Source organism: Varroa jacobsoni, unplaced genomic scaffold (assembly GCF_002532875.2).
Source record: "Varroa jacobsoni isolate VJ856 unplaced genomic scaffold, vjacob_1.0 scaffold_1290, whole genome shotgun sequence".
Classification (NCBI taxonomy): Eukaryota; Metazoa; Arthropoda; class Arachnida; order Mesostigmata; family Varroidae; genus Varroa; species Varroa jacobsoni.
Window position 1 is genome coordinate 187,000 of NW_019214192.1, and position 11,534 is coordinate 198,533.

The following is an 11,534-nucleotide window of genomic DNA, read 5'->3' on the forward strand; positions in this document are numbered from 1 at the left end:
CTATTCTAGTATCAAAATGAAACTGCAGTTTTTTTCGCACTTCCACCCCTGACTTATGCTTGGTGAATTGAATAAGTGATTAGCTGGATGTTTACACAACATTCATAAAGTTACAGTTACTTGCCATATTTGTCTCATGTAAAACCTCTTTACAAATCAGTTTCAAACGATCGAAGATAATCGTACGAAGGACGTGGAGCCTTCACTTATCACATGAGCATCGGTTGAAGGTTAGAGAAAAATGTTTGTACTGTTTGTACGTATAATGTTATTTGGCGTATGTATTGAGAAAAACCAGTTTCAGTAATTTATTCATACTTTTCTGTTGCCTCTCACCTTCATGCGGTTTTCTTTATCTCGTATTGTCTTACTGGCAAAGAAGAGTAAAGGAAGGACGCAGATCAACGAGAGTATAAACGGCACGACTTTCGAAGGCTCAAAAGGACCCGAAGGAACAAAGTATCTGAAAGAAAGCAAATGTCATCAATTGAACTAGCTCAGAACAGGTGAGAGGAGCTATTCATTAACGCCTTGAGAACAGGCAGAATTTGTACACTACATAGAAGTGAATAAAGATACGGACGCGGTCGGAGAACACAAGGAACGGGTAGGTTCCCTGGCCTAGTTAAGGTGTATACGTAGCCAATACAGGATACGGGAGCGCACGCAGGGGTGAAACGGGAAAGTGTTGCTAATAGCTTTCCCCATTATTTTGCCAGAAGGATACACATTAAAGGTTACCTGCGATGGTTCTACAACACACTAGTTACTGAAATAGTCGTTTCCGGCGATGATATAGCGGTAGTGTATCTGCCAACATGGGGGCATTTTATAACAGACGCATTTTATGCTGGAGGTCAGCTATGAGATGTGGTACCGACACAGTTCTGGCAAGCATCGCCTAGCCAGCTTCAAGTCAAGAATAGTCGATTATGTCAATGATTCAAAATTTTTTCAAAGTTTATCTCCGCTTTATGGTGGTGGTATTTATACGTATGCGACAAGTTGCTGCGATAGGGTCATCATTGCCCGTTGCAGATGATATGCAGCGTGTGGAGTCAGCTGTCGTATACAGATTCTATGAACGCCGCACTAGGTTGAAAAGTAGTCACCCTATTCGTTTCTGCATGCTGAGGATCCTCAGAGATCTTATTATCGATTGTGGTATTATTCGTGGTTACGGTAGAGAATAGCAGAACCAGTGTGTATTGAGGAACAACGATCTCCGCTGATTTAGACAGGCGGAGGACCCTCTGTGGCAAAGTGGCAACAGCTTCTTTCTGGTGCTGCGCAAAATTTCGAATAACTTTCATAATCACTAAGCCCTAGAAACTAGATAATATGTACATCGGTACATATATAAAAATAACAGAAATGCTACAGAAAAAACGCTTTGCTTACTTCTGGGTGGGGAAAAACTTCATCTTCGGAATCGATATCGAAACGTTATCGTCTGTTAGTAGGCCGTGAAATTTTAGATGATTTACGAAAAGGGCATTTATACATGGCCACAAAATCTCGGATTCCTAAAAAAAGCAGTCAAACCATAAATTATTTCTAATTAGCTGCCTTTCTTGTAGTTATATATATATTATATATATATATATATAATCGCTTTGCCGAATTTACAATATCAACGCTCCTAACGATCCGATTTTTCCACCGATATGATGACGCTATCTGGGACTTTTAGAATCTAGCCAAATCGCTTTACCACAGTCTACTATGGCAGTTAGTCGACGCGAAAGTGTGGAAAGCCCAGAAGTGACTAATTATCTAGTTAGATCGTCTTAAGTATTAGGTAAGAAAACGCCTCTGCTTTGCTCACGTAAGAACTGTTTTAATTACAGAAAACAACGAGCAAACTAGCTCCGAGGTAGAAAAACAATTAATTTCATATATGTTTTAGAGGCAAAGTGTACTGAAATTAATTTTAATGGTATATAAATTTGAATGATCAGACTTTTGCCAAATACTCGTGCAAAAAAGATGCTTCATTTCTACAGGGGTGCGTATCTACGCGGTCAAAGCGCACACAGGAGACGTTATAGAAATCTCATGAATAAGCTGCATGTACCGCTAATAGTTACCGTTGGCTTTTATCATTCATTCTATTGTGAGGTCACTGACTGCCTTATTGATACGTTCAGTTATTGCCCTTTATTCAAACTATTTTTAAAAGTAACAATACATTTACGATAACCACCGAGAGATACGACAACCGTGAAGTTGGGGTAATCTAACCTAAAAATAGATGAATTTTAATAGTTCCCTATTAGGGAATGCCTATGCATTAAGTATAACTAACATAATAAAGCAGTAGTACTGAATATTGTAAAGGAACATGTACTTAGCGTATTGAAACATGTCAAAATTATTTTGCGTCTCAATTTATACACATGAAAAAATCTTACAAGCATTGCATCCTTAATCAATCAATGCAGGTTTCTCAATATTTATGAGTTCTTTTAAGATATTTTGTATTCTCCTAAAAAATTTTTTTCGTTTAACTTAAAAATAAGTTTACTGGTACGGCATGGGCCCTGTTAACAGCAGAGTTAGTAAGACTCATGCAGACAGGACACAACGCGACGTCGAACTTCAGAGCACTCCCTCCGACCTCGGATTATCGTAAATGCATTATTTTTTTAAATAGCAATATTAAAAAGCAATAACTGGATTATTGATAGGCCACTTCATAATATTAATTACAATTATAGTACTCCTCATTGAACTATGATAAACTAGGCCTGTTGCCTAGTACCCACATTCCACAGTTCACTACAACCGCACCTCAATCGGGATGTTCCTAGATCTCGGCTCAGGAGATACCGCGAATAATTTGGAAGTATGAAAGTTGTATCTCGTGTCATTGAAACGTAAGGTATAGTTCAGGAGACCCGGTTGTGAACCCTAAGGTACCAAAAATTGCAAAAACGTTAGCATGATATAAATACACTAATCGATGTATGTTTTCTGTAATTAGTATAAAAGGAACGATTGTAGGGCTTAGACAATTACGAAAGAAAGGCCGCATTGGCTCAAGAGCTTGAAAGCCTGCTATAGCCTTCGTTCACAATCTTACTTTTTTATATTATTTTTATATTATTATATTTTAAGAAAGAACGCTTTAACTAGTTATTTTCAGTGTGAACTGCATATTCCTTAGCATGTCTGTTGATCTTCTTACTAAAGTCATCTACAGACTTTAGTAGCGATCTCAATAAAAAGTTATCTTATATATATATATAGATGACTTTAGTAAGAAGATCAACAGACATGCTAAGGAATATGCAGTTCACACTGAAAATAACTAGTTAAAGCGTTCTTTCTTAAAATATAATAATATAAAAATATAAATCTGATTATAAATGCGTGCACGGCTATTTTTTTTTACCTGAGTAGTCAGAATGAAGATCAACAGACATGCTAAGGAATATGCAGTCCACACTGAAAATAACTAGTTAAAGCGTTCTCTTTCTTAAAATATCCATGTAAGCGATGAAATGCCCGTAACCGAGTAAGAAGACATGCAATGGTCATGCTGCCCTTTAATTTTAGGTATTAGCACAGTATTTTAAAATATTATCACAACACACAGAATGTATTCGATCAAAGCAAACAATGAGCAGGGTCGGGTTAAAAAAAAAAAGGATAGGTTTTAGTACCAGAGTAACTTGACCTATTATATATGATTCAATATTAGTTGAAGTTAAGTTACGTTTGCTGTGTCAGGGTCGAACAGGATAGCGAGCTCTACGTTGGTGCTTTGATTTCCTTCGAGGTAGCGCATCAGATCCGCTATCGTTTTAAAGCCATTGAGAACTGTAAGAAAAAGCAAATTGTCAGAATCAACTCACTGGAGCGGACTATACTTTTAACGTCTAATTTACACCGATGCAGTTTATACGGCAGAGGGGATTGTGATGACCTTCAATGCTCACTCAAGTTAAGTCAAACCTGTTTCCAGGCAGAGAAAGAGTTGAATTTTGTTATGAAGCAAAGCCAAGTCCTACCTTTTTAGACGCTGCACTTTCACGTTTTATCAAAAACCTCCCCGTATCGACAATTGTCGGTCGGCAGAGGTTGCCGGACTCAAATGCTTTTCACTTATTAGTATCCTTAAAAATCCTGATATGGATTTAAGAGAACAATGTTTCTAGGTTTACTGAACATGCCCAATACCGTTCAAGCTTGTTGGCCCGCAGAACCGCCCAACAAAGATCCTAGATTCAACTGCACATTCAACTAAATATACGAGTCTAGAGTCCCTTCTTTTGCCAAAATTTCGTCCCGACCCGGTCATCCTGCAATTTGTATCAATTTGTGATTTCAGCGTAACCACCCTCGCGCACATTCCCTGTGTGTAACCCTGAATCTTCTCTGCTTAGCACAATAGAACTAATGTCAACGCTAAATACAAAAGGATCCACCGCGAAGCCATCAAGTTCTAACTTCTACCGTTTGCATAGCGCGAAATTTGTTCACCTTGGTGACATGAACGAGATCTGGATGTTTCACCTATCGAGGATTTCACGTAACTGTCCCTCACAGAGACAGTCAACGGTCGTTCAACATAATGATAATTATCATTACTGATCTTTTATGACCTTTTCGGCCACATCAACATAATACCGCTGATTATCAAGTTTCTGAATAGCATCTCTCATTTGCTCTTGTTTAGCACCGTTAGGCAGGTCTTCGTTCTTGCTGAAAACAACCGGTCCTTAGAGAGACTGTTCATAAGAGAAAAAATGTCGACCAAAATGTCAGAGTTGTATCTTTAAATTCGGCTTGGTGCTATTGTGGTGATTTTAATTTGTTTGCTGATCAATAAAGGCCTTTTGTAAAAATAACTTTTGTGAGGGGCGCATTTATCTAATAGAGTTACTCCTCGCACACCAACGTTATAGGCACATCAGTTCATTCCGTAAACGTTGAATTCCTCTTGTTCTGCCCAAAAACGTATTAATAATACAAGTTGGAACAATTTTTTCCCAAACACGTGAAACCCAGAATGAAAAATACTGGACCAGTTCAGCGTAATGCATGGTGACACACATTTAACCCACCGTGATCTGCCGTCTTAGCGTTCTAGGTTGTCATGTGTATAACGCAGATGCTCAAGATTTTTTACCTAATTAAGTCTTATTTTGATAACGCAGAAACTGCAATGAAAGGATCATAAAGATTAGCTGAGTTGCAATACCATTGTGCGTTTACTTAACTGCGGCTATCCAAACTCGGCTGCCGTACGTACATGCCTTTAATTTTCTAGGTCAAATAGTGTGGTATTTTCGGACAAGAAGTTTATTGCAGCCTTCAAGCCTAAAAAGCATCAGTCAGTTACCATTACAGTCTATCGAACCCGATGTTATTTTGAAACTTTGTTCTCAAAGTGAACGTAAAGGCAATTTGAAAATGATAGATAAGTAAATACTCACCTGGGGGACTCGGGGAGCTCTCGAAAACACTTGGCACTGTCATGTTTGTGTAATCTGTCGCTGGCGCATAAATGACTTCAGATCCATTTGTCTAGAAGAGGCGTTTCGATTCAAAAACTTCAAGCTTTACAAAAAACACCTACTTTGCTGAAAAATTCATGCTCAAAGAATAAAATTTAGATGTAGATAGAAAATAGATTTAAATTTGAACAATTGCGATTTTTAATTTAGCTAGATAAAAAAATATTTGTGCACATTTCGGCAAAGAGTATATCGTTAATCATTTTACCGGAAACGCCGAGTTAGTCCGAATATTTTTTTTGTGCTATTTCTAGTGAAGTTCCATGACCTCTGCTGATTCAACACAAATGAATAGAATTTGTTTTCAAACAAACAATGTTTGTCTAAAAGCAAACAGATAACTGTTTGCTAGTAATCCTTGAAGTGATTCAAAAAACAAAAAAAAACAAAAAAAAAAAGGTGATTACTAGTCTCAAAGATGAGATCGACAATCATAGCAATCCCTGCTACTAGAAACCTAACTACTTTGGTTGCAAGCAGCGATCTTGAAGGACGTCTGACTGATCGCGGACTTTAGGTGAAGAATATTAAATTGGCAAACAGCTATTGCCGTTCGGCCATTTCGAAGGTCGGCTACTGTGTGTGCTTTTTTTTTCATTTTAATCTGTCTAATTTGATTCGTTAGATTTTTGGAGCGCTATGGTTTTCTACTTGTGTAGGGATAAATAGTTAATGGCGAACATTACCTAATGATCTTCACTTATTTGTATTGCACGCAACGTGTTTCCGTTCCGTCAGCCATACCTAAGACCGAATGCTCAATCCAAGTCATCATACTAGGCACGACTTACAATTAACGAATAGCTAGACAAACGTACGCCTGTATGCATCGGAGTCAGGAAAAAAGTTGGTGGAAAATGTCTCTGATTATTTCTATGATTTCATCTATTCATGCTGTAGGCGCTCGTCAAATGATATCTCTTTGCAGGTTCAGTATAGAATTAACAATTACGAAGCTAGTAGGCCGAAGGACGGACTTGCCAGCTAGATTTCGCAGCACTAAGTGCCTTTCTGCGATGAGGTTATACAATTCTATAGTTGCTTAATTGAGAACTACTGTCCATTAAGAAATAATTATGTCCCACGCATACGAATTCAGTATTGGTGAGGACTGCTGGGAACCGCATGAAGCTCAGCTACTGTTTCTCACAAAAATGGCACATTTGTTTACCGGTGTTATACCAATTATGGTAAAAATATACTACACCGATTTTCGTTTAGAGAGAAGCCAATAAACAATTTTTGACAGTGAATGTTTTAGCATACATTGAGCACTAAGGATATCAATAAATGCGCGCTCATACTGCCTGAAATCGTTGTATTAATAAACACGTCGTGTTGGTAATGGCGAATCTATGACGAAACAGGTGCAACCAAATCAGATGGATTCAAGCATATACGTACGTCGAAATTTACCGACGCGGCTACAGTGAATTTGCGGTACCTATGAGGACCAACCCAGGTCCCTCCAAACTGTCGTCCATATCCACGGAGGTAGGCCACAAGCACTAGTCGAACAGCAGAGCACAAATGGGAAAATTAGCAGAAATGCCATTAGAGCCTCGAAGTATACATTTTCTACGATGTATATGTACGAACTAAAATTAGATCGCAATATAACCAGTGTATGTATTCAGTGAACTACGACTATATGAACTTTTATCAGCGTTATTACTGCTAATTGATCGGTACGTTTCGTAGAATAGAAACAGTATATCAATTGTGAACGACACAGGCTAGAGTCATTATCATTGCATAAAACACATCTTTATCTAATAAATCAAATTAGAGACGCGCTGCTTTTAACAGCCGAACTCTCCACAAAAGTTCAAACGAAAATTTTAACTTGGAACGCCTTGTACACTCTTAGGATCACTACGTTTTGAACCGAATAGTTACTATGAAGTTAAGTGTACAAAAACAAAAATCTCCGGACCGCAGTGCAGAGTGAAGCTTCGAAGAAGTTCTTCGAATTCGAAAACGAAATCTGTTTGATTTCAATTGGTCAATTCAAAATATTCTTCTATAAACACAAAGCAAACAAGCTGTATATATTTACGCGAGCGCCACTCACTCAGAAATAGGATGGGAATGAGTAATTCGAGTGACGAGGTGCAGTAATGCCTTTTCCATTTAGATATTAAGTAGTCCTTCCAATATAACGTGCGAAGTTGCCTCCAATGATCAGGTACTTTGGGACGATCACTCGTATATCGGCTGGAAGCAAAGTTTGTCAAAGCAAAGAAAAATGCACTGTTGTAAATGTTTAGTACAATTACACTAGCGGAATAATAATGAGGTGTTATTTGTTTCAGATACTGGCTTTATTTATTTGTCGACATTCCCAGTTGAGGTTAAAGGCAAGGTTTGACGTAGGCACACTGTTCTGAGCTGCGAAAAATAATGTTTATTTACCTGATACTCAACTTTCAGCAATCGACACAAGTGAAATGAAAATGAACTTTGCCGAGAGTGGCACATCCTACAACATAGGCATTTTACTAACGAGTTCGTCCGCTTTTAGCAGAGAAACAACAACATCGGAAGTGGTAAACGTTTTCACAAAAAAAAGCAATCATTAAAGATAATGGTAATATTTACGGATGTGCCGGTCTCCAGATCGCCAAATTGTACGTAAAACTTCAAGCATCTGATTTCTCCGATTTTTAGCGCTGGTTGAACTTTGCGAAGGCACCGTTCGACCCGACCAGATATTAATTATAGTAATATTTAAGTACTTGAAAGAAAAGTAAAAAAAATAATAATTAAGAAGCAATAATTTAGAGTGCCCAGGTTTATGAAGCTACTCACCTACCCAGAGCAACATCATACGCCAATCAGTAACAGACGGAGCCAGCATTTTTGCGATGAAGAACACTGTTGTACGGAGGTACGGTGGTGACCGATTTTGAATATAAGGTAAGTTATTATAATAATACCCAGATCCATTAAGCATAACCGTACGGTGGATCGATATTGGAAGCTCGAATATTTAGAAATAGAAGTGTCAATCGAACTCCAACCCAAAGCATCTTGTTTGTAGGATTAAAACTAGTGGGCCTCACGCTATTTACGATAAAAAAAATATGATTTAGGAATTGAGCCCGCAGTATGGTTAGCAAACAGAGCCTATTCACCTTCTCACCCTTCTCGTCATAGACAGCACCACATCAGGTATTATATTTAATAATAAGTGGGCCGCTGCAGTTCTGTTCGGCACTATGACTTTAATTAGATTCAGGGAAGCTGGTTCATAAATTTGCATTAATACTTCACTAAAAAAGTCGGGGCTTGCATAGCGCATTCTAGGTGATTCAAGTGCGTTCAGATATTCTATTTTTTAGGCTCCGAGCGCCGTTTTTACATTTGAGCCTTTTAGAAACTGCCGGCCATTCTTCTGACTTCTAAAACGTTCTGCTATCGTCAGGCTTCCAAAACTCTCATCATGTTAAACTTTCAAACCTTCGGCAATTTTTTTGGAATTATTCAAAGCCTACGGCGATTATGGCTTTCGGACCTCCGAGGCCCTCGATGATGTTGGACTTCGAAATTCGAAATTTTTTAGGATTTTCGGTTTCTGACTTTCAAGATTTAACAACTTTGGTCTTCGGACATTAACTTCGTTCGTTAACTCTACATCTCTGAACTTTACTTCTGACTCCCAGTAGTTGAGTATCACCTCCTTACAGACTGTTTTAAAAAAGAGTTATTTGCATGCATAGGAAGAAAGTCTCTGAAAACAATTACTAGAAAAATTTTAAGAAGTGATCGCAGCGGGTGGTATTAACATGATGAAATCAAGATTCGCTTTCCCGTGTTACCACGTTATATATATATATATATATATATATTAAAATTTTTTTCCATACCGTATCTGCTCATTTTCGTATCTATCAATGGACCCGCAAAATAAGTACGATTTTGAAATTGCAGTTGGGCTACACCTCCCCCAAATGAGGAACGTCCATTGTGCCTTAACGTTCGAATTTAACAACACTACAGATGAAATCGAAATACAATATACAAATGCTGTTTTTATTCTCGAGATACTAGCAGTTCCAGCGGATATCCGTAACAGTCATTGTTAAGCGTTCCCGGTCCCAAAATTTCTTCAAAAAATATGCTTTATGGATATCTCTTCAATGCACCGAAATCGACAAACTCTGCATAATTGTACGTAGCTATCTGGCGATTACTACGACAGCTGTATATTCACTGCATAATAATCATACGAAGCGTTTTTATTCTTGGCTGCCATCTTGCAGTGACGAAATGATGTGTAACATTTCAAGTTTCGAGTTTGCGTCCCGTACCGTCGTCAAGCAGATTCCATCAGATTCATCCCTCTACCTATAGTGACCTAACATCCGTCTTAGCCGTCACTTTTTATCAAGCGCGGCTTCTTTTTAATACTTAAGTCATAACGACTGCTCAAGGAATCACCTTAAAATCTGTTCCTATAGCTCGTAACCTCGCTTACAAATTCAGCTGGTTTTCTCTCATCAGTATCGTGTGGCACCTACTGAGCAATCCGATCTTTTCCATTGGTAAAGGTCTACGTTAGAGTATTGTTTTGATAAAAGAAATATTGTTAATTCTACATCTAACTTGAGAACAATAATTAAGTACGCTTCTTTCTATTCAAATTGGGGTAAAAAAAAGATCAGTTGAAATATTTGCCTAGAATACGTATAACAGTATTAGTTTTTGTTAGGATCCTCTTAAACTTTTTCATACGGTTTTTCGGTAATAACTGTATAGCCTTTATTGCAGGCACAACAATTTTTGCAGACGGCAATCTCAAGCTTCAAAGCTTAATGAAATCAAAAGCTCCTGCATTTCAATCAGTTTGAACTCGTTGGAGCCTTATCGCAAGAATTTCTATTCCCTTGAAGACGTCCCTTAGAATGGCTTCTTGTACTTTACTACTACTACATTAAAACTAATCTAACATCTACATTAAAACATCTGTTTGTAAACAGATACATATTATGGCAATATACACGAATATACCTGCGTCTACATAACGGCACTCATCGATTTGGAGTTGAAAAAATAAAAAGTCAAATGTCAATTATCCATAAAGCTTATTTTATGGATAATTGAATGGATTGCACACCTAGGCTATTTTCTATGTTATTATGGAACTTAGAGGTCGTTCTCAGTTTTACACCATATCTGCGCCTCGCAGTTCGCCACTACTACAGTCCGGAGCCAGTAAATCTACATAATTTATGTATGTAAGTGCTAGCAGCTTCTTGCAAACGGTATGGACTAAACGAAAGGATAGTGGTAACAAATACATCCAAAACAGAATAGAAGATCTTTGGATGAACGACGCTAGCCATCATTTGGTCTAACTGCAGTGTACTTCTATTATATATAATAACGGACGACATTTAAGTAAATGTGGCAGCCCGTTGATACACATCACCTTACCGAGCAGAACTGGAAGCTGATGATTCGGTCCAAGTTGAAGATTCAGTTCTGGTTGGCGTGTTATGCTGCGAACTATCTCGAGATGAAGTACTCATTGTACGATTTTTAGATAGAGAATTCTTTACTCGCACTTTAAAGAGCCCGACTCGCTTCGCGGAGAACCAAAACATTGGACTGCATTATAAATAAAAAAAAAGTGACTTCGTTATTTCGATAACAGCGTGTGTTTGCTTCTTCGCGCCAACTAAATATTGGAATTTACCTGGAACTCGCGCTATTTCTAGTCGGGAGACAACAATACTCCGAATTAGGCACTCCCCGAGACAATATTTTAGTGAATGTGCAATGGACGCTCTGCTGAACTACCTGAAGTTGACATTACTGATCAAAGACGTTCTGAAGTCTGTATTTGGCATTATAATTGCTCTGTTGTTTCTATAACTGCGTTTAAATGTTCTTCAGCACCTTTTATTATGCTAGCCAACCCGGAAATACCCAACAAATCTCTATAATTTGTTTAATATTAACTACAAAAAACACTGATTTACTTTTTAATCTTATTTAGTTTAT

At 37.9% G+C, this 11,534-nt stretch overlaps 1 protein-coding gene and 1 long non-coding RNA gene across 2 annotated transcripts; one reads left to right on the forward strand and one right to left on the reverse strand.

Moving 5' to 3' along the window:
• Nucleotides 1-79: 79 nt before the first annotated feature.
• Nucleotides 80-5,900, reverse strand: LOC111268457 (uncharacterized). Its single transcript, XM_022847461.2, has 5 exons — nt 5,445-5,900; nt 3,722-3,825; nt 2,794-2,913; nt 1,402-1,526; nt 80-463 (listed from the first exon to the last, which is right to left on the reverse strand). The coding sequence occupies exons 1-5, from the start codon at nt 5,485-5,487 to the stop codon at nt 313-315; spliced, it is 543 nt and encodes a 180-aa protein (XP_022703196.1). The 5' UTR covers nt 5,488-5,900; the 3' UTR covers nt 80-312.
• On the forward strand, nt 416-4,856 carry LOC147752379 (uncharacterized). Its single transcript, XR_015314227.1, has 2 exons — nt 416-506; nt 4,337-4,856. It is a non-coding gene; the product is annotated as an uncharacterized LOC147752379 (long non-coding RNA).
• Nucleotides 5,901-11,534: the final 5,634 nt, after the last annotated feature.

Coding starts and splice junctions, on each gene's coding strand:
- LOC111268457 (XM_022847461.2), bottom strand. CDS start 5,487: ATGACAGTGCCAAGTGTTTTCGAGAGCTCCCCGAGTCCCCCAG. Junction 1,527..2,793: donor CTAGGAACATCCCGATTGAG/GTGCGGTTGTAG, acceptor TGCTTTTTTTAG/GAATCCGAGATTTTGTGGCC. Junction 464..1,401: donor AAGTTTTTCCCCACCCAGAA/GTAAGCAAAGCG, acceptor GCTTTCTTTCAG/ATACTTTGTTCCTTCGGGTC.